General features: G+C 43.2%; 1 protein-coding gene and 1 long non-coding RNA gene across 6 annotated transcripts in view; one reads left to right on the top strand and one right to left on the bottom strand.

Annotated features, from left to right (window-relative positions):
* Nucleotides 1-10,140, bottom strand: part of LOC310901808 — a 40,525-nt gene extending 30,385 nt beyond the window's left edge. Inside the window, exon 1 of the long non-coding RNA XR_014586184.1 lies at nt 10,022-10,140. This is a non-coding gene — a long non-coding RNA (uncharacterized lncRNA). The remainder of the gene's footprint in view (nt 1-10,021) is intronic.
* The window catches only part of DRC11 (dynein regulatory complex subunit 11), a 109,124-nt gene extending 82,576 nt beyond the window's left edge, over nt 1-26,548 (top strand). For 2 of the 5 annotated variants that reach the window (XM_083842213.1, XM_083842212.1), the window contains 5 exons: nt 3,226-3,425; nt 11,811-11,897; nt 14,880-15,057; nt 18,272-18,510; nt 22,052-22,417. In XM_083842213.1, the coding sequence (XP_083698339.1) occupies nt 3,226-3,425; nt 11,811-11,897; nt 14,880-15,057; nt 18,272-18,510; nt 22,052-22,324 (977 nt within the window). In that variant the 3' untranslated portion in view covers nt 22,325-22,417. The other 3 variants (XR_014586183.1, XR_014586182.1, XM_083842214.1) reach the window with 3 other exon arrangements.
* The last annotated feature ends 885 nt before the right edge of the window (nt 26,549-27,433 follow it).

Genomic DNA, 27,433 nt, shown 5'->3' with positions numbered 1-27,433 from the left:
CAGTTTGTGAATGGCAGCACATAAAAGAAAATCACTTGGGAAAGATAATAGCTAAAACAAGCTCCAGTGATCAAAATTAATCAAGTTAAGGGAAGGGCTAAGGTTGCAATTTACCTTTTACAAGCTGGCTAATGTTACTCAGCACTAAACAATGCAATCACTTAAGGAATTAGTCTGAATACATTTTGGACATCAGAAAGAACACTTAAATGCCCTTGCAGTTTTAATGCCAGACTTAAGCAATATCTAACAAAGCTGTGCTGGGTTGTTTGCTTTTAATGTAAAACCTACCCCATATTTTACTTGGGAATGGCATTAAGCCAAGCTCTACTGATTGCAAGAAGTGGCTGTCTCAAGGGCCTCTACTCATACTTCACTTGCATCATTTTCCATTTGCGATTTGATTTTGAGGGAGATTTTAACTAGGCATATCCTCCCCCAGGCTGTGTCACTTTCTGCTCATCCCCTCTACAGGGCAAAACAGCTAACATTCCTTGCCTCCCCTTCTGGGGAATGCATCAATTGACAGAGCCTTCTCCCCCTGACACACACTTTCCAAAAAGAAGTGCTCAGGCTGTTCAGGACGCACTCTGGGGCTCTCCTCGGGTATTCCCACCTGAAGAGCAAGGTTAACAAACATGATGCTAGCAGCACCCTGCTATCAACATCAGTGAGATTCTTCCCATCGCAAATCTTCTTTTGGTTTTGGGTAAGCCCTCAGGGGTTGGCCATAAGCTTGAACACAGTCAGCTGCAAGATTCAGCAGTTATCCCCTTCTGCACTGATTCAGTGTAGTACTTCACCTATCAGATAACTCCAAGGTTATGTTTAACACCATCTAATCTAGTGAAATCAAGCCCTAAGACACTCCCAAGGCAGGAGGAAAGAGTCTTTAAGTGTTCCACTATTTATTAAATTGTCAAAAAAATCTAAAGAGAAGAAACCCCAGACTAGTTAGAGCATATTTGCAATAGCAATTTGAAAAATGCCTTGAGAAAAAAAATAGTGCCTGAGCCAAAAAAAAGTCACAGGAATGGTTTCACCTTTAGTGCAATATATTATGATGACATTTTACTTAGTCTCAAAACTAGTTAATTATGTGATTGTATATGTGTAGAAGTAAGTTTCCTCAATTTTCACCTGATGGTAAGGAAAGCCACAGGTTTAATGGCACAGAGAAAGTTATGAGCAGCTGAAAGTAGAAATAATTGTAGAAGAGGGTTGTCACACACTGGAATAGGCTCCCCAGGGAAGTAGTCACTGCACCAAGCCGGTTGGAGAAGAAGCATTTGGACTGTGCACTTAGTCACATGGTCTAAACTTTTGGGCAGACCTGTGTGGTGCCAGGAGTTGGACTTGATGATCTTTATGGGTCCTTTCCAACTCGGGATATTCTATGATTCTATGATAAGATACTTCATCTTTAACCACAGAGGAGTCTGCTGCACCCCTCATAATAAATCTATGTATAATAGTCATAGATTGGTACAAAAATAAAAACGCTGGGTGGCTGACAACTTCACTACATCCTGCACAGTGCTGAAATAATGGCATTCATCTCAGCTCTCAGTTCATTGCCATTTATTTGGAACATTAAACCATTAGGACACAGATATGCAGCCTGATTTGATTTATTGTTAAATACTGCTCTTACCTAGCTGCCCCCTTATTCCCATCCCCTTCTTTAATTTTAAAGTTCTTAAAATTGAGCGTTCCTCCTTACCTTCACATACTTGGGGGACTTTTCCAGGCTAATCTCCTTCAGAAGCACACCAACACCTTTGGAGTTGGTTTCCCCCACTAATCCCATACTTTGGGAGGCATCAGAAGCCTTCAGAAGTGGATGCACACACACGATTTCAAAACTGACTTTATAACAATCACCACTACCAACAGTATTTTTTTTTATTTTTTTTTTTAACGTCAAGACAGCAATTTTGCTGTGGTGTGGGTATAGATGAAGCATTTCATATTTCCTGCTTGCTTCCACCTCTGGAGTTTCATCAGGGCTTTACTATAACATTGCTGTAAAGTACCTAAATGATGCAATGACAGAGCTGCAGAGAAGACAAGGTATCACCATCAACCACTTAAATCCCTCTCTATGGCTGTTTTCACAACACAGGCATTTCCACTAAGCTTTCCCAGGTGATGGAGCAGATTTTTTACAGCCCAGAATGAATTTACCTGGAGCAGCTATTGAAATAGATTTCAAAATGCTGAGCAGTCAGTGCTGGCAGAGCAGGTAAAGGGGAGCAGTCCTGGCATTTGCTCACCCAAATAAAATTAAGGGAACAGGAAAAGATCCTCTGTCTCCCAGCAGGTATGTTTTACCTGCTCTGCCACATGCAGCTGCCATACTCCAGCTGGGGAATAGCATTTGCTCCTCTGCAGATGAGCTGACACCACACAGCAGCAGTGCTTAGAAAGGATATCAGCAGTGAAGGATTTTGGAGTAGAGCTAGCCTAAGTGACAAATGGTCAGTCTTCAGTACTCACTGAACAGTAACAACATTTAAGAGGAAAAATTGTCCAAAAATGGAGGCGCAGACAGAAGGCAGAGGAGAGAAAGTAAAATACATGGTAACATCTGGTTTCAAAATCACTGACAAACGCAGCTGTAATAGATAGTCCCATTAGTTTGTTTTCTCTAAAACTGGAGGAGCTGGAAAGTGTCGTTTCAGACAGCAGGAAGGAATTCTGCTAGTCCTATGTGCAGCAGGAATCTACGCCCAAGGCCAATTGCAGAAAGTGAAGACTTGCTCTGACAACAAATGCCAAACGTAAAGCCACAGGTATATCTAATTATATGTCTGACAGCTGATGGAGTTAGGTAACAACTGTGGTGTAACTGAAAGCAAGTGGCCTTGTGCAGAGCACCAGGCTTGTCTGTACACATCCACATACAGTGTCATTTCAGTGCTCTTATCTCAGAAATCTGCCAGCGAAGTAGTGTTCTTTTAACCCATGTAGATTTAGAGCTAACATTTGCCTATCCAAAGGTACAAGTAAGGATGGCTGGGTTTTGCTGCAAACGGGGATGTTAGCTGAAGGGGCCACAGCTCTAGTTATATAGAAGTTAACACCAGAGCACTTGTGCTACATTAATGAAACAATGAATTCGCATTATAAAATATTTACTGTGAACAAAAAAGTAGAATCATTCCATTACCTTTATGGCAGACTTAAATGAAAGCAATAATAGTGCCATATGACTTTTTACAGGTTCCCAAACAGTTCATGAGAAGGCTCCTTTGGTGAAAGCCTTATTACTGGCTGGACCCGCTGGTGTTGGAAAGAAAATGCTGGTCGATGCCATCTGCACAGAAACAGGAGCCAACCTCTTCAATTTATCTGCTTCCAACATTGCTGGAAAATATCCAGGCAAGAATGGCCTGCAAATGATGCTTCACATGGTTCTCAAGGTACCATTTTGTGTACTTCCCTGCAAAGTTGTTTCAGTTCATCACTTCTTTTATAGTACAAATAGGAAATTGTATGGTAGTTCCTTCATACTGAGTTCTGGTTTCAGCAGGTACACCACTCACATAGGATCCAAAGGGGTGCCAACCCATATTTTAAATTGCCTTCTTGTTTTCAAGTCTTCAAAACCACTCACTGACAGCCAGTATGTGTGCCACTGTAGAGGATGTAATGCCCCTTGAGAAATTGCTTATAGTAGCCATATTTTTCACATTAACATTTATGCAAGCTGTGTGTTGCCTCAAATATGAAAAGCATCATAGATAAAGAAAATTCTGTTCTCTGTTTATATGCACATCGGTCAGGAATGCTTGCCATGCAGCATTTAATCAAATACTAGACTAGGGGTGGTCAAAAGTTTCCTCTGGGACTATCGCTGCAAAACAGCTCTCCCCTGTACTGTACTGCTCTGTTTACCTATCAGCAAGCTTCTCAGAAGAGGGAATCTTAGTTCAGGATTACATTAGCAGAAATGTATGAGAAGTCTGGAAATGAAAGAAGGCATATGAGCTGTGAAAAACATATCCCAAATCCTCATCAGAAAGGGAGACTATCCTGGCAGGATTTCTTCCACATTCTAAGTCCTCAGCATTTCTGCTAAGGAAGGAAGCTGGTAAACATTTCCAGAAGAAATACTCTTAAAAAGAAAAAACACAGCACATACACTAGAAAAAGCCAAATGCAATATTTTTCCAGTGCCAGAGGCCTACTAAAAGACTGTATTCAAATTGGCTTTCCCTGGGATTTATCAGCTGTATTTTATTAAGTCTAGTATTATAACAGGTTCTCTGACAGGTGTCTCCATCTCCAGAAAAGACAGGTTTCTCAGTTAAAAGTAAAGCAATCCCCAAGGACCCCAATTTCTTTCTGGTCAGAGTAGTACCTAAGGAAAAGCTGTGATGCTGTGATCATGGCCCTTTGATAACACTGGATCTAGCACTCCCTGTCACAAGCTAGTGCCATCAGACTAAACTAATACTCCCTCCCCTCACTCCATTCTGCACATTTCACCCTTCTCTGCTCAGTTTCTGTGCCCTCATCAACAGCAAAGCACATGTCTGGCTGCAGGCACAGCACACACACCATCCTTTCCATCATCCAGTCCCTGCTGGAACACAAGGCACTTAAACACAGGAGAAAGGAGGGCAGTCATTTTCACTCCTAAGAGGTTCCAGCTGAAGATATTAAGGTGTGTTTTTTTATATACATCTATACATAATATACACTAGCTGGAACATACGTAAGAGGTATATATACACAATATAAACGTATACATGTTTGAATAATCATACATAGAGATAGATGCTTAAAAACCCTTATTTTTTTCCAGATTACACAAGATCAAATGGTAACATTATCCAAAATTAGGAAGAAGCTTAGGGAGAAGCAATCCAAGCTTACATCTCTACTATAGCTCCTGCAAAAGTAGCAATGACACTTCAGGGCACCTCCATAGGGTACCAGGATGGAAGTTGCTCACAGTCAATCACATGGAATAAAGGCTGTCCAGGCACTTGCTTATCAAAAGGTGACTCATTCCAGCTGCAACAGCAGTACTGCTCCACACTCCACTCCTTTAATAACAGAGCAAATAGCAGAGCACAGTCTCTTCCCAAGGAATGCTCATCTGCGTGCTCATTTCTCTGCAAGCTCATATTGGCATAGCACCTGTCTTAGCATTGTTCACATCAACTACATTTTGTTTCCATTCTTGACTCTTTTGGTTGTTTGACCTCTCCCTGCCATCTTCTGTCCACATGACTATGTCACTAATTTGTCCCATCTGTTGATTATTCTCAGAGCCAGGCTGGAAACGATCCTCCATCTACACAGCTAGCACTCTGAGGCTGCCACCACTAAAGTTACAGTCCCTCTTTCCTTGGTTTTGAGGATGCTAAATGTCATTTTCCTTGTCTCTGGGAAACTCAAGTCCCTACCAAGGCCACCTACTCCTCTTGTCTTACCATCAGTTGCTGCTTCTTTCCAGTATCCAGTAATCCCATCCAGTTTGATAGTCCTGCACCCGGGACAGAATAATTTCATGCAACAGATTGGTCAAGTTATTTCTTGACCAATGAGCTGAAACTCTTTGAGAGATCTCCATCCTACCTGTCATCTTGGTCAACTACCAGGTCAGCTCCCATCTTTGATTTGGTCTATGATACCGGTTGCCATGTCTCAGAGCTATTTCTGTTGTGCCCTTCATAACCTGGAGCCATATCCCCACAAACATCCACCATCCTTCAAGTTTTGTATATGCGGCGATGGCTGAAAGTCATCTGGCAACAGTTAGAGCACTGACAGAGTAAGTCTGCCATCACACTGAGCAGTACTGTCATAATAATCCTTATTCTCCTACTGGTCTGTAGCCATCTATTATGTTTCCAGTAGTGCTCAGAATCCGCCTTGTACAGCTGCTAGCACAATCAAGTCCTGTGCTCTAAAGCAATATAGAAACTGGATTATACCATACTCTTAGACACCATTTGCTTAATCAGTGTTGATTAACTGAGAATATCAAACAAGAGGGAAAAGGATAAGCAAACCTTTATCCTGATTTGCAGGTGTCCACTGTTACCCAAGCTACAGCAAATGCAAGACAGACACATTGCAAACAATTTCCTTGACATTAGAAACATGAACACTTTCCTGCAAAAAGCTATTTTCACCCATGGTGAAAATATCAGGTATACATACTTGCTTTATTGTAAGACTACAGTAGAGTGGTATGTACAGCATACAAGCCGTGAAAGCAAATGGTATCCTGCAGCTGACATGCAGTCTGAGAGCTGTAAATATAAAATGCTACTGTCAGAACTACTGCAGTACATCTCGTTGAAGTGCTTTGCATGCAGATGATTACTGAAGGATTCACCTGATCTTTATAATCGGACACTTCTGGTCTTTTTTTGCAAACAGCAACTGTGACTGTTGTCAAGCAAGCTTTCTGCTCCAGCTCTCCAGAAGTGCCTTATGTGAGTTAGTCAAGCCTACAGCTGTAAGTGAATGACAGGAAACATGGCAGTTACGTTTCTGTTATCATACAATCCATGTAACCACTGTTAAACACCAGGATTTACTAAATATGAATTAATGGTGCTCTGTGATAAAGGTGAAGTAACCTTGCATTTTCATTTACTTATCATATCAGCAAACAACAGGGTTTCTATAATGAAAGGAAACTCTGGAGAGCATAAAACGACCATCAAGAAACTTTCTGTCCACAACAGAGTGTTGAGTGCTGGCAGTTGTTTCATGGGAGACACCCTAAACAAGTGAATAGCACTGGAAAAAATGAAGCTTTAATTTGTTTCAGATGCAAGAGCCAAATTCATCCCCCACCCCCCTTATTTCTGGGAGGAAACTTGCAAGAGACATACCAGCCCTGATCCAAAAAAGAGGCTTGTGTGTTACTCAAAGCAGGCATTTTAAATGTCATATGGAGGAAATGACTTCTCATACCAGAACAGGAAAACACCAACATTTCAATCTGCCTATTCAAAGGAAATGTAGGGAAGATTAATATTGAATAGGAAAGCTATTGAAAAAAGCTGGAACACCAGGCCCAAGCTCTTGTGTCCTCCATAAAGACAAAGCCCACCAGGTCAGCTCTGCTTCTGAGAAGAAAGGATCCATCTCTAACATCCAAATAATTCCCTGCAGTACTCAAAACGAATCTCATCCTTCGAGTGCAAACCAAAACACCCTGGAATCTCTCAGTTAAGCCACATTTTCCATTTACTGAGCCAGCTTGAACTCAAATGGAGCTTTCTGCCAGCTTGTACCAACCAAGGGCTTGGCTCTCCCCTGTTCCCATCAAGGGAGAAACACTGCTGTAGCAGTGCTACAGCTTACAGAAAGGGTATGAAGGAAGATAGTGAAGGGAAACAAACTAAAGGAAATCCAGGAAGTATCATGGAGGAAACATAGAAGGCTGATTCAGTGACACAGAGGTGTTAAAACACAGGTAGTTCACAGGGCTTAACTCCAAGGCAATAAAAGCCACAAGCACTGGTCTTCCATTAGCAGTCATAAGGCAACTATCAGGTTAATCACTGCCAGAGTGAGACAGCCCCTCTAAGGTCTTTCAGCAGGGCCACAAAAACAGAAAGCACATTGTGCAGAAAAGCCACACATGGGAAAGGGTTATGAGTGCAACACTGACCAGACTAAAAGGTTGGGAAAGCAGTGGTCAGGAGGAAATACCAGCACAGAAGTCGTATGTGTATCAACAGCTCAGCATATGCTGTGCAGCCGCCTGTACTGAAGGAGGAGTGCTACAGTGCTGCAGAAGTATTTCAACACCATCATTAGGAGCCTGCATTATCAGGCTATTTGGTTATGCTGTTTAGCAGATAATACTGAATAAAAAAGCATTATACTAACCAAAAAAATGATTGAGCTTATTCAAGTCCAAATTATATAATCCTTGCGTTTAGAAGCAACGATTTTGAAATCTAGTACATTGTCAGAAATCTGTATTTAGTGCCAAAAAAGACCCTTTCATTACAACTGAAATTTGGAACAGCACCCTCAGCCTTTCTTCCAGCTGTCCGGAGCAATTCTTTTGTCTTGGTACAGCACAGCCTGCTAAAAGCCTAGCTCCTGGAAGCAATGAGCATCACCAGTGCTCAATTTGACTTATTTCTGTGACGCAAAAGCTTTACACTGCTACTCCAATGTTGAAAAATTAATTGCATCCTGTTAGAAAGTATTCATAGTTATTTTCTCTCTGCCAAACTGGAGTACATTGGCATCATCACTGTAGCACTGAAATACTTGCTCCTGCAGTTGAAGTCTGATCAGAGGTTTCAACATCTCTCTGCATTAGCTGTTTTGGAGCATTTTCATGAATATATACTCCAGATTGAGCAGTTTTCAGCAACAAATTCATCTTCAGGAAAACTTAGACTTGCATCTTTTAACAAAATTCCTTCAAGTTTAATCAAAACCTTCAAGTCTGGAAGAGCCATGAGCACGCAGCCCCTGCTAGAATCGGGTTTCTGTATTTTGACGTGAACTGATTTCACTGTTAAACTCTGGCCCTCAAGTGTGAAAACCATAACCCAAGCTAACAAAAATGCTGATTGATCTTTGAATATTGATAGACAGCAGGAAAATACTCTCTCAGTCTTCTGGAAGAGCAAAGGAAGCCTCCATTGCTCAGTGCTGACCATCAGACAGCAGCTTCCAGAACAGACAGCTGCTGACTCAGTGCAGTATTAGAAGGGTTAAGGAGCCATCTACTGGCAGCTCCAACAAACTGGAGAATGCAGCAAAGCTAATAACATTTCAATTACAAATTAATTATGTACAGTGCATTTAATTATCCATGGATTCAAACTGTCCATGGATAATTCAAATGAAGCACTTTCACAGGGATGTGCAGTCTGCTACATATCTGCCAACAATGTAAATTAGATGCTGATAGATTCTGGGTGCCTGATCTGGCAATAGGAAGATGACTGAAAAGCAGCGTGCTGAATTCAGTTACATTAGCACCTACCAATGCCAGAAAAATAGATTCAGGCCACTTTATAGATTTAAGTCATTGCCTTAAAACAGAAAGCCCAGGAAAATACCTGTTTAAGAGCCAGCCAGAACTGAGCTTATTCATTGTATTTCCATGTAATTGGTAGGGGAAAAAAAGGGACAAAAAGAAGACAATGAAAGGTGTGAAAATACTGAACGTTCTTAAGAGTTAAAATGAAACTCTAGGCTGATTAAAACCTTCAGGCTCCATTTTAGAGAGCTGCTAACCACTGAAGACACCTCTGAGCCAAATGGGGAAGATCTGCATCTCCAAGCTGCAGCAGCCCCACTGAAGAGATGACATGGCTCCCTTTGAAGTACCTAAGCAGATCTCAACCACTGCCAAAAGCTCTAACAGCCTCAGTAGCCTCCCCCATCCTGATTCCCCATGTCACATCACACTGCAGCATCAGACACACAGGTATGGAGGAAATGCTGCAGAACAGCTACACTGCTCCCCAGACTTCATACAGATGCAGCACCTCGCAGAGCAAAACACACAGCGCTTCTTTACATTAGCTTAAACAGAGCAGCAACCCATGTCAGTATCTGAGACATCACCAGGGTCATAAACATGAACAGCAAGAGGAGAACGCATCACAGCAAGAGCAGATCCCGTGGTGACAGAGTCTACCAGGATGGTAACGCATGCACACACAGCTGGTAAACTTGACTAGACAGCATGCCATTAGCCCAAACCCCAGCCAGGGAAAGGCAGGTTTCAAGGGGAGCAGTCTCAACTTACCTCATCTGACATCCTCCCCAGGCACACACAGACAACAAGAGCAAAAATTCATTGTTATCTTATGCTTCAGAAGGTAAAGGGAACCATTAGAAACATCAGAAGAGCCCAGGTGATAATCCATTCATTAGCAGTACTGAATTTAGTAAGGAACTCTGAATCAGTTTCCACACATTAGAACAGATTTCAGAGTCAGTACATGAAATGCAAATATTGTTCTTTAAGAAGGCACAAGTTTACTTTAGCAACTAACCTACAACTTACCTTTTTCTTCCCAAATTTTAATTATCCAAAGAACACCCATCACTCCACCATTGCTACATGACCCCTACAACATCACTCTTCTCTGCTTGCTGCCAGACCTATTTATAAACTGCCAGGCGCTGACTGAATTCACCTGCAAGTGCAAATCAGTGGGGCTGATTTGCATTTCCTGCAGGTGTCTGAGCCCTTGGCTAACAGGATACTCAGCAGAAAAACCCTGTGTCTAAGGCTGCTGCACAGTTCAATTCAATGAAAACCCCAAGCTTGCCCTCTCTGCTGTACCTTATAGAGTATGCAGGCTTAGGAATATAAAACAGACCTCTGAAAACAGATAAATAGAAGATAGATAAAAATCATCTGACCTTAAAAGGCCAGTTAGTATTGCTGTACTATTTTAATCCGTCATTTTATTCCAGCTTGCATACTCAATACATTGCAGGACTGAGAAGTTACCCTTTAAAGTTGTACGTACAGATAAATGTTCACATAATTGCCTAGGTGCACATATCCATTTTTGCAGGATATTCATATTATTTTTCATGATATGATGCATTGTTTTCTTTAATCCTCGTTATTAATGCTAAATAGTCCCAGCTTTCCAACAAAAGAGAAAGCTTTATTTTCCTTGATGAAGCCATTCTGAACTCGGAGGTACCACTTGACATACTCTAGGGCTGACATGTAGCTGCAAATAAAGTGCCACATGCCAAAGATGGCATTGTTTCCACCTCACCCCATTGGCAGCACAGCAGAGCAAATAAGTTTAACAGCTTTCATCTACTATTCTTTTCCCCTGTCTTCCGTCCATTTTTACTGTACAGGCACACACACACTCTTGGTGCTTTTGAAATGTGTCCATAAAAATGAACTGTGGGTTCATGACTTAATTCTTCCTGCACTGTCTGTCAATCAAACACTAGGCTTATGATAAATACAACCTATGGATTTTGTACGCTTCCTTCCTGGAAACAGCAGCTTCAACTAGGGAAAAAAAGGGGGAAAAAAAAAAGCAGGAAAGAAGAATGCTGCCTCATTACCCGTTGACTCCTCCAGCCATCACTTCTGTTGCTGAGTGAAGCAGCAGAGCTCAGAGAGCCACTGGAAAGTGATTAAAATTTGGCAGTAGAATGTCTAAACCACTGGCGTTTCTATAGCAATAGGGAGAGTGCAAGATGTGAAAAAGCCTGTAGCATTGCTGCCATCCTGCTGTGAACCAGAGGTATAGTGCTCTGACTTTGGAGCTGGAAAGCCCAATTCTGCAGACCCCCCTTCAAATTTAGCTGGCTCCATTTTCGTTCTTTGGCTAACTGCAAATTAAACACTATGTTGTAATCCAGAAGATTGCATACCAGCCTATTTTGCCTAAAGATGAGCATTCAGTAGCCATGTCTTGCCTCTCTCCCCATCTGTTTTGCCCTCAGAAAACTGGGGAGGGATCCTACGGGCAACCAGCGTAAAGCTGCTGGTGGTCTGTTTGCCACTGACCTCCAAGTCCAGGCTTTAGCAGCTGAATTTGGGTTGGGAAATGCAGCATAAGCATAGCAGTCAGTGTGATCTGATTTGGGTTGGGTTCTCCACGTTAGATTCCTAAACAGAAACCATTTGATTTGCCAGGTCTACTGAGCAGAGCCAGTGCTATCAATGAGTGCTGAATGCTCCTGGAAAAAAGTAAACCAAGCTAATTTTAACTGCTGAAATATGGATTCAAAAGCATAATTACAGGCACCCAGGTATGAAATTGTAGCCATTTTAATCAACTTCTTGCGTTCTCTCTCCCATTTTCTCTTAGGTGGCTAAGCAGCTGCAGCCTTCAGTCGTGTGGATTGGAGAGACAGAAAAAACATTTTATAAAGCAGTGCCGAAGGCTGAAGAACAGGTGAGTTGCTCCCTTTTTATTTCAGTGCAGATAATTTCTCCTGTTGCCTTACAGCCGACACAAAGGAACAGGTGTATTTCTTAGCTTAGCACATACCAATATGACCAGACCTGCCAAAGCTTGCTTGATAATAGCTTGTCTCACTAACATTTTTTTTCTTTTAAGAGAGTCTTGTGACCTCTTGGGGGCTCTTAAGAAGTCACATTTCTCTCCTACACACCCATACTTGCTTTATTTAAAAATAGTCCAGTCGCTGCTCATCAGTGCACTGAAAAGCAGAAGAGAATAATGGAGAATTTCAAAATATGAGGCGAGAAACTAAAAGTTAAGATGAGCTTAAATTGTTCAGCTCTATTAATTTGAGAAATTGGATGGAGCCAAAGTGAACAATAAAGGAACAAGGATAAATTTCCACTGTGAAAACAAAGAGCATATATTAAATAGTTATGTTTACAGATTATTTTCTTTGGGCTCCCGGGAGTCCCATTTCCATTGCTTCCATTCCTTCCTGTCTTGTGTAGCTTCCCCACTAGAAAGAAAATTAAAACACTGCCCAATAGGCACAGCAACTCAGCCACCACAGCAGAGAGCAATTCCCCTGAAATCCTGATTAGGTTCATGCTGCTTGCAAAATATTTTGATTTTAGAGCTCCACGTGAAAAATTAAACCTTTTTTTCCTAAGGCAAGTCCTGTGTGTCTAGGCTACATGATGGACACACACCTGGTGTTTTGGAAGACCTCATCACCTTGGATGAGGCTGTTAACTTCTGCGAGGGCTGCACGAGCTGATGGGTGTGCACTGATTGATGCCCTCTGGTGGTCCTTACACCGAAACCAAACCTTTCTCTTGGGCTCAAATTTTCACAGCAGGTGCAGATGAGGATTCAGATTAAGACTAGGGACCAAAGATTGCCTGGCGCACTCATGGTTTTTAACTGTTTTGAAAGCCTCCAGTGAGGAAAAATTTTTTCCCATGCCCTCCTCAGAATCAGGAGTATCACCTCTGTCCCTGCAATCCAATCACTAGATCTGCAGGTATTTATTGAAATGTCTCCTGTGCACTTGGTGCGAGTGGGGGGCTCCAGGCTTGGAATCACTCATGTCCCACTTAGCTCACAGCATAACCAGTATTCGGAGCCAGACAGCATGAAAGAGGAGGGACAGGCAGAGGCAACTGGCAGTGTGGGGAGCCTTCCCTAGGAGCACTCAGGAGAGGTGGGTTTTGGAGAAGACGAGCTAAATTAAGCCCTCAGAAGCTGGAGGGACTGGAAGTCACTTTACTAATCCCAGCATGACATTTCTGGTACCGTTACTGAGAACTTGGTAAAAAGACAACTCAAATTCTTCAAATGCCCACTCAAAAATAGTCTCTCTCCTATTCTCTGTAAGGGACGCAAAGCAGTCAAATATCCAATATGTTATGGTAAGCCAGTTGCCAAGGATGATGTGCAAGCAGTTCAGCCACTCATACTTACGCAAATAGGGGTCACCTTCACAATTCACCCCACTTCTCTCCAGCTCAGGTGCACGTGATGGCTGAGATCCTGGCTTGCCTGTTTGACAGCTTCTCTTGCTGCTGATATATTTCTTTCAAGGCGGAGGAGATATTATTAGCTTTCAGTACATATCCATTGAGTGTGTGCACTGTGGACACACATCAGTTTCAAAAGTGTAACAGGAGCTGCTGGCACACAACTGCCAGCCTATCTTAGTAGGCTTAACACGAGAGTGGAACTTTTCACTTGTGTCTGGAACTGGCACGGCCATTTAAATTTTTAAAATTAAGATGAGCACGTCTAACAAACCATGAATTAGTGCTAACAAACCATGAATTAGTGCGAATCCGTGGATATTATGTCATCCAAAAACTTGATGTCCAAAATGCATGGAATAAATTAGGACTTATTTTCATGAGTAAGGGGTGAAAAAGGAAGCAGACATTTAAAAATAAATAAATAAAAACTCTGCATTTTCTAATAGTGTCTATTTTCCCAGCAGAAGACACCTTAATAACATAAGGAAGGCTGGTCTGAAATTGAGGCAAGGTTTCTCAGGTACCTGTTTACTATATAGTAAAAATCACAAGGTGACCCAGTGAAAGGTTTTCAAGTGGGTGTGACTGACTTGGATGTTAAGTCTCAATCATTTCTGGAGGGGCCTCTAAGTCATTAGACTTTTCTGAATACAATATACCACCCTAACCCATTTATTCATTTATGGCTTTGTTAACTGTAGAGCGACATCACAGCAATTTGATGAAGCTTCTCCAACCAATACTCACTTGAGCATTATCAAATGTAACTATTCAATAAGAAGTTTTGCTCAGCAGTCATCTGTTGTGTAAACAGTAGTTCAATTTTTATAGTAAGGTCAAATAGTATTTATGACAAAGAAATGAATGTTGAGTTCAAAGAGCTTGTGTTCCTGGATTAGAACCTCAGCAAACTAAAATCGCAACAGAAATCAGGGAGCATATCTTTCACATTTAAAACACTGGTAGGGGTTGGTAGATCATACCATCCAAGAGCTGTGAGGATTCCAGACCAGGTTACACACCCAGCTAATTTTTCTATCTGTTAAGATTCATCAGGTGCACAAGTCCAAGCAATATTTCTCCTTGAACTGAAAATCAGGCTTTCCTTCTTTAAATGAGTTGTTGCTTCGCTCCTGCTTTTCAATAAGAGGACCAGCAGATGGACTAGTAAAAGACACAAGCACCCAAACCCACTAATACATAGGCAGAAATCAACTTGAATTGCAGAAGACAAAGGCTTTGTACTTAGGTTGAGAATCTAGTCTGTTTATACTAAATGCAAATAGGCTTCTGAAAAAGAGCCCAAAATCCTGTTGTATATAACATGTCTATGTACAATGTACATGTCTACGTTACTTATATCTAACATTGCTTCACCTCGTTCACTCTAAATTGTCAGTATTAATAACAATTCTTGCCTCCTTGTGTTTACATGTACACTCTGAAGATGAACCCAAAACGTCTGGAAAAGATTCTCCCCAAATTCCTTAAGGCTTTGAAAGCACAGGACAGAGTGCTGCTAGTAGGAACCACCAGACGTCCCTTCGATGCTAATCTTAAACCTTTCTGCAAAGTTTACCAGAAAATTATTCTGATTCCTAGGCCTGACTATGCTTCAAGATTTGGCAAGTATTTCAAATCATTGTGACAATTACTACTGCTTAACATCCATGTTTATTGTCTGGTTATCCTCAGAACTGTTTTTAAATTTGGTTTGTACTCCAGGTACTTCTCAGTTCCAGATAATTTAAGTAATACTAGAACACGCTACCCCAAAGATCAGATATTAAGAGTGGAAGTTGGGAGAATGGTTTAAAATGCTCTCCTGTGGTGACTAACATTTCTTCTCAAGTTTTTGTTTAGAGTGCATTGAAATCAGCCCAAGCTGTTTTTTCACTAAATGAATAACAGGATCCTTTTTCAGTGCACGTTTTTTATTTTAAGCTTTTATTTTTACATAGGGAATTTCTGTTGTTCCTATCTAGTTTCCAAATTCTAAACAATACATTTTTGGGCCTCTCCATAAACAGAATGATGTCTGGAGGATTGGGTTTTGTTGCTATCAAATTCCATTTTAGTACTTACAAATCATGAGGGACATTGTAGAGACATTCAAGATTTTGCATTTCTAGCCTACCAAATGTTTACAGTGATAGACAGGCCCTTCCAAGGTCTGATAAATTCATTGAGTATCAGCAATGCTGCAAGTCAAAGCTTCTAAGGAGAACGGTGTCTTTTATTCGACCAACTTACATGGCTAGAAAAAAAGACAAACTTTTAGGCATGGAAGTTTGTCTTCAGGTTTGAACTGCCTTGAAGTCTGCAATAGCTAAGCATTGACTAGGATGAAATGCTCCAAATTAATAATGTGAATCAATTACTGCAAGAAAAATGGTAGTTGTTCACATTCTTCAGAAGTGGCAGGCAGATGGGCTTTTGTTCCCAGAAATACATATTTTTTTTCTGGTTATATCATGTGATTTAATACACTTATGTGAGTACTATGGATTCTAGATGTGGGGACTTGTAGGAAGAAGGGCTTTTCAGGTTCAGTCTAAAGATGATGTGGAAAAAAGATTTAGGACTATTCACAAAGATACCAAACACTTCCAAGTTAGGACTCTCAGTGGTGCATTTCTCCTACCAGCAGCTGCTAGCATGAATATCCCTGTTGATCATCAGATCAAGGAAAACACTCCTTTCATGCCACTGATCTCTGATGGATCACACCCCAGAAGAATACAGAATTAAAAGAAACCACATTCAGTTCAGGGACCTCACTACACAACTGCACTCTGAGTAAACCAGACGATATTGCTCCACATACTCACCTTATTACAAAATGATGCAACTGTACTGTGAAGTCCATTTTTGTACTGCCTTTTGTGGAGGCAGCCAAGGTATAGAGATGATGCATGTTTGGGCAAGCTTAAGACAGGTTTTGACTGCCTAGCGCATTGTAAATCTCTCCCACATTCAATAATTTTCATAGTGTGGATGGGAACCGGTCTCTAAGCGAGCTAACATGTGTTTCATGTTAGGTTACAGCTCTGATAAATTACTAACAGATAAGGGACATGAGTAAGACCTAGAGAAAGGAGGTGATAGCATCTGAATTTAGCTAGTTCACTGCTGGGGATTCAACCTGTCACATTCTGGGATTCTCACCACTAATTTGGAGTCACAAAAAGGGCCAGCCAAAGGGATTTCAACTTGCAAACTTCAGAATGCCCCCAAAAAGTTAACTCTTGACATTATAAAGCAGATTAAACTTGTAGTTTTAATTATCTGACATTGTCCCATTTAAGTGCCTGGCTTGTTCTTTAGCTCACACCTTCCCTGAAGTTCAATGGAAATAAGATACTAGCAGTACTCATCTTCCAATTGTGACAATTTCCAGTGCCTGACACCCAATTTGAGAACTAAAGAAACCTGTTTGGGCAGAAAAGCCATGGCATAACAAACATTCATAGCCACTGTGCACAAACTTTACGTGTTCACTACAACCTTCTGTTTTGCTACAAACCAGAATACTCCAATCTGTGCATGATGGAAACTGCAAGCATATGATGGAAATCAGTAAACTAGGAGAGTCACGGTCCTCTACTGGTTTCCTGCTATTAATCACCTGGTGGGTCATTATCTCATATTTATGCATGACCCTTCCTGCAAGATAAGCTGCAGCACCAAATACACAGCTATGCAGAAGTAGTGCTCGCTGTTGTGTGCATCAATTCCTCCATTATGAGTCAGTGATTCAGCCAATAGCTATTGAGTGTGGCTACAAATCCAGTGGAAGATCACAGTTTGCCCAAGTGAAAAATGTAGTACAAAGTTGTCAATAGTTACGGGCACAAGTCCCTAAGTATCTACATTACAATCCAAGGAAAAGTAAGGCAAGTTTTCTCCATTACATGACTGACCCAGCAGCCAGTAACATTAACAGTCCACCCAGCATTTTCATACTACAAGTGAGCGCTGAAACAAAGGATACTCAAACCAGAAGCTTGTAATCATTCAAGAACCTTTTAAAGCTCTTTATGCATGATTCTTGTTTCCTCCAAGTGCTTCCAATATAAAGCTTTAAAGGAAAAGTATGGTGAGATGGTATGAAAGTTTTAATAAGCTTCTCTGAGACAGTCCATTACTTTACAAAAGGCAAAACAACAACAAAAATTCTTACTCCTATAACTTTATTTTTGTAAGGAAAATCTCAGGCACTCCACAAACATGTAAAAGCTCCATGTCTCGGTGGTTCGCAGCTAAAAGATACAAACAGGTTCACCATTTAATTAAGCAAAATGCCAATCACAGAGAAATTTACACCTGACATTTGCAACATGTGCCTGCATAGCTGGAGGCCTTTGGCTTCTAAACCAGACATTGAGTCCCCATAGTAGCCCTCAGTTCAGCAGGAGTCACCTTTGATCAGGGTCACAGAAATAAAAGCAGGCTGTTAATAAAGGCAATTCTCTCTACACACACAAATGGGAAAATTCTGGACGAGCTCTCCTTCCATATACACGCAGGCATATTTAAGTAGTTCTTTCCATTTTTACACACATATCCACCTCACGTTATGTGCCCTTAATGACTTTCTGAAAGTACTGACTGGTAGCCAGCAATGGATCACTAATGGTTTAAGAACAGATGTGCCTAAAGGCCTCTATGCTGCAAATCTGTGGATGAAAGAAGCAGCAAATGAGAAAAAATTGAATCTTGGCTTCGCTGACCAATACCCTTATTTCCCTAGTTCCATTTCCAAACGCAAAAACATTTCTCCTGCTTTCCTTCGTGCATGTCTTTGGCATTCTCTCTTTTCTGGGTCCCGATGAGCAGTGTTATGGAAGCACATCATCCAGCAGAATGGAGGAGTGATCACCAACTTGCTGAACATAAGCTGCCTAGCGATGGTGTCTGACGGTTTCACCCAGGGACACATCGTCCAGGTGGTGCGAGCTGTCCTGAGCGAGCTGCGCCTCCTGCAGATGACCAGGAAGCCGCTGCGGACTGCCGAGTTCATGACTCCCCTGGCCAGACAGGACCCAGTGTACAAAGAGGAGGAGGAAACGTTTAAGGTGACATTAAGAGCTATGTTAAGCGGCTGTCTTTCATCGTCCCCTGTTGTGTCCTTGTCGGCACATTTGATCCAGGGACCTGCTAATTCTGCTGATGGGTTGGCACATCGCTGTTTGAGTGATGATGTATTGCTCGACGGCGCTGAGCACCCATCTCCTCCATTTTTGGATGTCTGGCAGCCCCGGCTGTTGGGCAGCTGGATGTGCCAGGCAAGTGGTGATAATTACAGGCAGCAGCTCTGCACAGGCAGTGCGCCCAGCACGCTGCGTTGCTGAACCTGCTGCCTGCACCCAGCTCGTCATGAGCAGAGCGGCCCTCACATGCACGTGTAAACGATGCATGTGCCAGTGGCACAGTGCATTCATCCCTTTTGGAGCTGCTACGCTTGGCAGGTCTGGCTGTATTCTCTTGAGAAGGCAGAAATCTTGGACATCTGGGATCTTCAGGGTGTTCCACATAGGGAGCAAGTCCTGTTTTTTAAAATTTTCTCAGACAAGAATTTTCTCATGCAAGTTTTTGTGTAGGGGATTAAAAAAAAAGTTACTTTCTGCCTCAAATTCCATCCCCTAAGGCCATAAACTTGGTGCACTACATACACCTCAAATATACAGGGATCATCCTGCAGAGAGATACCTTTTCCACATGTAGCTCAGTAATAATTATTCTTCCCTAGACTAGGATTATTTTTATGTGGTGCTTAATTCTGCTTTCACTATATTGCATTTGATTTTCCTAATAATGGGAACAGTTTATCAGTCTCAACTACAGGTCTACAATTTATTTGCCGTAATAACTTCAATGTAGCTTAGGGACAGCTGAACTGGGCTTGAACTAGCTTGCTGAGTACAACACTAGAGCTTGGCACACTAACACTGCAGGAGAATGGCACAATACTTGGCTGAGGCTCTGAAAGCCTACTAACTGCTAGTAAAACCCTTGTCCACTGAGCAGGACGGCCCTACTATGCACCCAGGAGAGCTGCAGCCCGCACCAGGGGCCCCAAACGGGACAGGACTTGAGTACTGATGCCAAGAGACCCAAAAGGGCTTTCTGGTCTCCCCACCCCTGCCAACTTTTACACAGACATGCTTACAAACCCTCAAGTTCCCCTGGCTGACAGGTTTCCTTTTCATGCTGCTCGTTGAATGCCCTCTGGTTTTGAATCCCCACAGCGCCCTGCACAATAAACAGGATGTAGTTCCAGTCAACTTTGTCCAAGTCTTCTTCCACTGCTAACCTAATGATAGTGCATATTTCTCCCAGCCCTGTTGAACGCTTTCCAATTTCCATTTTGAGCCATTTGGCTCGTTCAGCATAGGCAGCATTTGTGATATTTGGCAAATTACTCTTTTTTTCCTCATGCTTCCTATCTAAACCAATATCTTTCCTTGGGGAAAGGCTAATGGTTCAGTGTTACAGCGAAGAAAAAGCTCATATCGTTCCCAGCTCCAAGTAGTAATCCATTTGTAGCCTGAAACATGAGAGCTAGTACTTAGAGCAAGTTTAACTTGCAAATACTATTCCCCTTACTATAAATGTTCCTGTTTTGTACAGCACGGGTATGCAGACGGCACTTCATTTGAACACTGCTAAAATGATGCTGTTCTCAGTATCCCATGGCAATCATTTCCTTGCATTAATTAGAGCCCTTAAGAAAGTATTTCCTTTTATCTGTTTTAAATTTGTTTCCCTTAAATGTCATGGAACCTAGCCTCAGCACCTGTAACGTGGCACGGGGGAAGAGGATTGTCAAAATGGCCTGTGCATTAATTAACTCCAGGATCTTCATCTCATCTCGTACAGAAGCCCCTCTTCCTGAGCCTCTAATCATTGCCATTGCTGGACCTCTTCTGTTGCTTTGCTTTGTCCCTTTTGAAGTGGGGTGGCTAAAACTTAAAGCGGCATTCAAAGTGAAGATTAGCACTGTGATGAATCTTTGATTTCTATTCACTGGAAACATGAATCTCCCTGTTTGACATTTATATTCTGCCAGTGTTCCAAAATGAATATAAATAATGCAAAAATTTGTGATAATGTGATTTCTTCATCCAATTTACTCAAATTTCTGCCCCAATTATACATCCGTGGTTGTGAAATTATAAGTTATTGCGCCAGGGTGATTGATAGAAATCCTTACACAGACATAGCAGTAGCCCTACGGGACCAAAGGGTGGTCCAGCCAGCACGCTAGCTCTGCCTGGCAGCGACAGGTACAAAATCCATGTGAAATGTAGGAAAGCCCATATGAAAGAGCTGTGGATGTCATCCCTCCAAGCAGCGAGGATTTTTAACTCTGCTTGCAGGCAGGGCTCCTCTCCTTGCGCTGCGCTGAGGTCCTCAGCGAAGGCCACAGTGGTCAAAATGGGCAGCTCCTGAGAGAGCGCAACTTGTCTTTTGTATCCCACTCATGCATGAAGGACCAGAAACAGCCATCTCCAGACTTCTCCCTGCCCCAACCCATCCCAGCTGTGTCTCTTCTGATGGAGGAATGGGTTGGCCATGTTTAGGACAGTGAAATCCAGCTGACCATCACACGGAGAGCGCAGGATTTCCTCCCAGACACCTCCCGTCACAGCACCGAGACGTGGATGTGTGAGAGGTTGTGTGATGCTTTAATCCGTGGAGTCGGGGCTCTTGGAAGGGGGATGCCCAGCAGATTCAGGCAATTAGAGCAGAGATCAGCACTACAGCTGAACGTTTGACAGCTGTCAGGCTTCATTTACCTGCTGACAGTATTTAATCTGCATCACAAGAGGCACCAATAGGGTGACTGTCATCAGCCCCTTTCTGGGACCCAGGGAACCCTTGGACACCGACGGGGACCATCCAGGACTGGGAGAGGAACAACAAGGGCTTATCTTCCCTCTGCACTTCCAAAACCTCTTCTCCCCAAAACCTCTCTCGCTGCTGCCCCTCTGTAACACATAAACACATAGCAGGAAACTGGACAAGGCAGATTCCTACGGGGAGCCTTACCAGGTTCAAGCTGGAGGCAGCATTTTGGATGGATCATATGGAAAAGGCAGACTTGATAGGATGTTATAGGGTGGGAGGGTTGCAGGAGACAGCAGCCCAAAGGAAGGGCAGAGGAGACGCAGTGGTGGCATTAAATAGTGGTCTGTGATCAGAGGAAAGACATTCATTCCTGGGGCAGCGTATGGATGAGTACAGCCAAGAGGGAATGCATTTTATCAATCATGTCAACACCTACTGGCATTTTAGTCTCCGGTGTAGGCAGGACGTTGCTGATAAAGGTTCCTGTATGTACATGTGGGGAATGACGAGTCCCTGCACATTACTAATTTTAAAGCACTACCCTCTCCTTCATTTTACATGATTTTAACGTGGCCGAGAACTGCCTTGTTGACATTACAGCCCAGGAGCTTGGCAAGTTTGCAGAGCGACTGTACCAAAATCATTTACAAGTCACACGACTGTGAACAGGCATCTGAAAGCAATAAACAGGTTTTTAATGTTTGGGGTTTGTTTTGTTTCTTAAGCTCTCTCATTGAAATAAAAACTGTCTGGATTGATTTGCAGAACCATGAGAAGCATATGCTTTGTCTGCTGCCAAGTTCCAGACCAGAGGGGGTTTTGACAAGAGCTATATACCTCGGAAATAGGGTTGATCATAGAACTTCTAACATTTCCATAACTATAGCAACACAAATGGCCGAGCTAAGTATTCCTGTTAATGAGACACACTTCAAGCGAGCAATTGCTATACTTCTTGTTATAACAATGTTCTCAAGAGATCTAAGGATTTCATTTCTGCTTCTCCACAAACCAGCCAGGATTTTAAGATTTTTGTAAGGAATGTTCCATTTTACTAGTAAAAAGTCTCTTAAACATTCTTTCATGATTTTTTTTTTTAATATTATTAAAACATACGCGTGGTTTCTGATTCTCCAGGCTTGGTATGCCAAGACACCTCTGGGTAGAGCACGAAGCAGAGCACTGGCAAAGAGTGAGAAAGCAGGAAAGGGAAAAACAAAATAAGAAAATGAAGGAAAAGAGAAAAACTAACTTCCTCAAGACTTTTGCACACCAGTCACAGCTCTACTTCAGCGAAAAGCGGGGAGACGATAGGAAAGCAGACACTTCAGAATAATGCATCACAAGTTACAGCTATCCCAGGAAAGAGAAGTCATTTCTAAATGTATTTTTAAAAGTTACAAAATAGGATGAGACATCAATGTGACATGTAGCTCTCAGAGGATAAAGAGTTAATGGCCACTGACTTGCTCAAGCATTATTTATTCTAAGAGGTTTTAGGGGGCACAGGGGTTCATTACTCAGGACTGAAACATGCCATCAACTTTTAGGCTATCCTCATTTATTTCAGCAAGTAACTCTCCTTAAAAATTGATGTCACATTAATGTCTTTCATTACTTTAATATCCTATATGCTTTATAAAACTAACTGCTTTATATATCTGTAAGTCTAATGTGTTACAGTTCTCAATAAAACTATTACGGCTATAAAGACTGCTTTTTAATTGGGATGGATTATAAGACACTTAATGCAATCTACCAGAAGCTGAATATTTACATAGCCACATGAGAACCACCACTTTTTCACCTTTTGATGCATCACAGAAAACAACTTTAAAAAGCAGAACAAGAGCAAAAGCAAACAGTGAGGTTCGTTTTAGTGGATGTCCTGAGAATCTATTTTGCAATACAAAACCCTGTCCAATTATCTTGTTTGCCCAAACTGCAATGTATCTGTTGCTTAAAAAAAAAAACTGATATGCAACAGAACAGCAGCGGTTATGGCATTGGGGAATATGGTCACGGAGCCTCAGCTTTCTAAAAGGTTTTTTCCTGCTGTGTTAAACCCAGTCCAGCCCAGACTGCTTTAGCTTTTTCTTCTAAATCCAGTCCTGCAAGCTGTGTGTGTGCAAGGAACCCACTGGTGAGAGTCTGCCCCAACACTTTCAGACCTTGCAACGTGCTGATCACAGGGGGGATCACAGCAGATGTTTCTGTGTGACTGGGCACATGGAGCTCTGTGACACGAATGCTGTCTTCGCAGAAGGACCTAAGCCACTTGGAGGGACAGATTCCCTGGTCCTATGCTTTGATGTAGCGTTTCCTACTCATTAGAGTGGATTAGGCCTAAAGTCCAGCTATCACAAGGAGCAAGCTCAGGGAGCTAAGCCTGCTCAGACACACAGAGCACCAAGTAGTCCGTGATAGTATTTGGACAGGTATTTGTAAACAGCTGCGCCACATACGCCTTGCCCATTACAGTTCACTTTGGGCACAATTCTGGGTCACAGCAACTGCTCACTGTGTGTTAACATCTTTTTAATGTGTCTTCTGGGTAAAAGGGAATGATCACATTTTAATCCTCTCTGTACCTTTGTAGTGTACATCCCAACCCCTTGCTGCCCCGGTTCCCTGCTGGAACAGAGTTGTTTCATCAAAAACAGACTGGCCAGGGGCTTGTAGAAAATGTGCTCTGACCCAGGTGGTTCGTACACAACATGTTTTAGGACAGAAATTCTGCGGAAAGGCGAATGCCCACCCAGAAACCTGCTTGAGAAGCTGCTGTAACACAGCATGCTGTGACGGGGGTGGAATTGAGCCCTTCCTGCTCGTAATGAGAAATCAGCTGGAAAAAAGATGCTCCTGGAGAAGGTGAAGTCAGAACAAAAGCCCGTAAATATTCTATAGGCAGCTAACTGTAGAGAAAACAATTCAAGTAATCATATCATTGAGCACAGCAGAGGGAACTGGATGGCTCTGGTTAATAAAGTGAATTTTCTCCCTGAGGGAAGGGAAGAACAGGCTGTTGTGCTAACACAACACATGGGCTAGAGCCGTCCTGACTCGGGCTTCCCGCGGTCCTTTTTGTCTGGTTCCTTCTGGCTGCCTGGCGCGGGGTTTCCCCGGATTTCAGCCATCCCACCTTGAGGCTGTGTCCCCAGAGCTGCCTCGGGGAGCCAAATCCCAGGAGAGGAAATGCCTGCTGTGCAAACCTCGGGACTGTTCCTTGCATGTGAGTCCTCGCCACCAGCCTCCAGCCATCCCAGCAGTAACCCTGACACCAGGGACCCCACGAGTAGGAGCTGCCAGGCCCTGGATTTAATCACTTGCAGCAGAGCAGCTAGAGCATTTGGCTTTCCTCTCCTTATTCTTTCTTTGCAGACACTTGCTTGCTTGCAGCAGGCTGGCTTCACAGATTTGGCAGCAGGTCCAAATTAAAAAAGAGTCTCTGCAACTTTGTCCTCTGTGAGAAGAGCCAGACTCTCAAGAGAAGTGGCAGGGTTTGTGCTAAAAGCCTGTTCACTGCTCTCCTCTACAGGCAAACTGATTTGGATAATTCTGTCCTCAATCTTGCAGACAGTGGAATACTCCTCTCCACAACAGGTTTGACAGCAGAACGTGATGTGATGAAAAGACTGCATTTAGGTTGGATGTAAGCAAGACCATTAAATAATATTTCAGCGGGTTCAGTGCAGCCTCGATAGTGAAGTAACATGCTGACGGGGAACATCCATCTCCGGGGGCACAACTCTGAGCCCATGCAGGAAGGACGTGTGAACATCTCACCTCAGGTGGGCTTGGCAGGGCAGAAGCCTGCGTTTTTCCCCCAGTACTCAGTTTAAGGGGGGGGGAGGGGGGGGAAGCCCTGGAACAATTTATCTTCTAGGTATAGCTTGCAATGGTGGCTGCTGGTGGCATAAATTGCAAAGCTGAATTTCTGTTTTTTTTTCCAGGGCGGTCTGGAAGCCACGGCTGGTGTATCTACAGCCAGCTACGTGTGTGGGGGGCATGGTGAAGAGGGGATAAACCAGGCAGCAAGCTGACTCCCAGGGCAAAAACTGGCAGAGAGCAGACAAATTCTGCCGCGTAGAGCTGCCTTTAGTCAAGCTCAAGCTCTCCTTTTGTCCTCTTGGGGGGGTGAGGAGCAATTTTAATGCTATTTATAATTATTATTACAGAAAGTGCAGCTCCTTGAAAATGAAGCTGTTGCATCAAGCAGAGCCAACAGGCAGTAATTTCAGTGTCAATGGCTGAACTATTCAATTAAGTGGCCCTGGCTGGATCTCCGACGCCCGTCCCGCTGTGAGGCTAATAGTGCTCTCACACGTCGTGCTGCCAGAGGTGCTGCACTGGGCTCGGGCTGCTGCAGACAAAAAGGACTGTGGCTACACTGAGCCCAGCCGCAGGGCAACTAATGCTTGCCAGCTGCAGCGTCCTGGCACAACAATCCCGAAACGGGATGAGGGAGGAAAATCCCCATTATTACCCCTGTCCGCTCCTCAGTCTTCAGCAAGCAGCTGTGGCAGAGGGCACCAGGCTGCTTTGCCTCCTGGCGTGGCAGTGGGAGGCAATCCAGCAGCACCAGCAAAGTTGAGAAAAGAAGCTGTCACGCTCATTTATATATGTAAGTGATCTAGAGAATTATCAGCTAAATTATTTAAATGTCCCATTACTATTAAATTACTGGGCATTCATTGTAAGAACAGTCATAATACAGTAACTAATTTGGTATTAATGTGAATGTCAGCGTTTCATTGCAGTTATTTTGTACTTCATCATAAGATAATTTACCAATAAATTAATTGGCTTAATTGCTTCCTCCAAACCCGGGAGAGCTACATATGACATGACTTTTTAAAGTGTTCATGCTCACTCCCGGTCTTTCTTTTTCAACCACACCAAGCGGGACCCCCCTCTAAAACACCCAGGCTCCTGACGATGGGGAGGAAAAACTGAGGATGAGGGAGCTAAGTGCGACTTTGCTCTCCTGGGGACCATTGAGTCTTGGCACATCCTTGCCCTGCAAGTTTTCAAGTGCTTTAAATGTAGACCCCATGGCCTGGTGCAGTGCTGAGCTTGGAGCAGGAGCCCAGGCAGTGGTGCCAGCACTTGGAGCCTCTGTGGATCTGGCCCCTCCAAGGCAAGGGATGCACCTCGGAGCCATTCTTGACAGCCTCCCTGTTGCCCAAACTCACCAGGCTGTCTTCACCTCCCCAAAACAGCAGTGACCCCCAATTCCCATCCCCTGGGCATCAAATGGACTGGAGGCTCAGGTGGCAGCTGCCAAACCTGCTCTATGAGAGGTGGGTAGCTGCCGGTTTGCCACAAGACCCTCTGTAAGAAAAATGCCATAAATAAGATTTTAGGCGTGTAGTAAATACCCTGCCTCAGATGAGATGCCTGTCACCTGATTTAAACAGTATTGATGAGCCTAAGAAACGTAAGCAGTTTACCAAAGTACCTGGAATAGGACAGATAAGAAACCAAAAACAAGGAGATCCCTAAGTCAGAAGGCACTGAGCAGAAGAGCAAATGCAGGGAGATCATTCTCAAGGCTGAGACATTCACAGGAAATCCTTGTTCACACTGAAAACATCACATGAGCCTACGTGCACAAATAAATTGTAAATGGTCACAGAATCATGGAATTATCAGGGTTGGAAAAGGCTTTCAGGCTCACCAAGTTCATCTATCAACCTGGCCCACCAAGTCCCACCACCAAGCCATGTCCCTCAGTGCCACATCCTCACCTCTCTTAAATACCCCTGGGGACAGGGACTCCACCACTTCCCTGGGCAGCCCCTTCCAGTGCCTGACCTCCCTCTCCGTGAAGAAATTCTTCCTAATGCCCAGCCTAAACCTCCCCTGGCACCACTTGAAACCATGTCCCTGCATCACCTGAGGGAAGAGACGGGCACCGCCAGGCCACAGCCTCCTCTCAGTAGCTGCAGGGAGCCGCGAGGCCTCCTCTCGGCCTCCTCCTCCCCAGACGAAGCAGCCCCAGCTCCCTCAGCCGCCCCTCACAGCCTTGTTTCCAGGCCCTTCACAGCATCCTCGCTCTTCCCCGCATGTGCCATGCATCTCCACAGCCTTCTTGTAGCCCAAAACTGAGCACAACAGTCTTTGCAGAATTAGAAGGCTTATATA

Source organism: Anser anser (genome assembly GCF_964211835.1).
Source record: "Anser anser genome assembly, chromosome: 6".
Classification (NCBI taxonomy): Eukaryota; Metazoa; Chordata; class Aves; order Anseriformes; family Anatidae; genus Anser; species Anser anser.
Note: the sequence above shows the minus strand (reverse complement) of the source record. Positions and strands in the feature narration are given on the sequence as shown.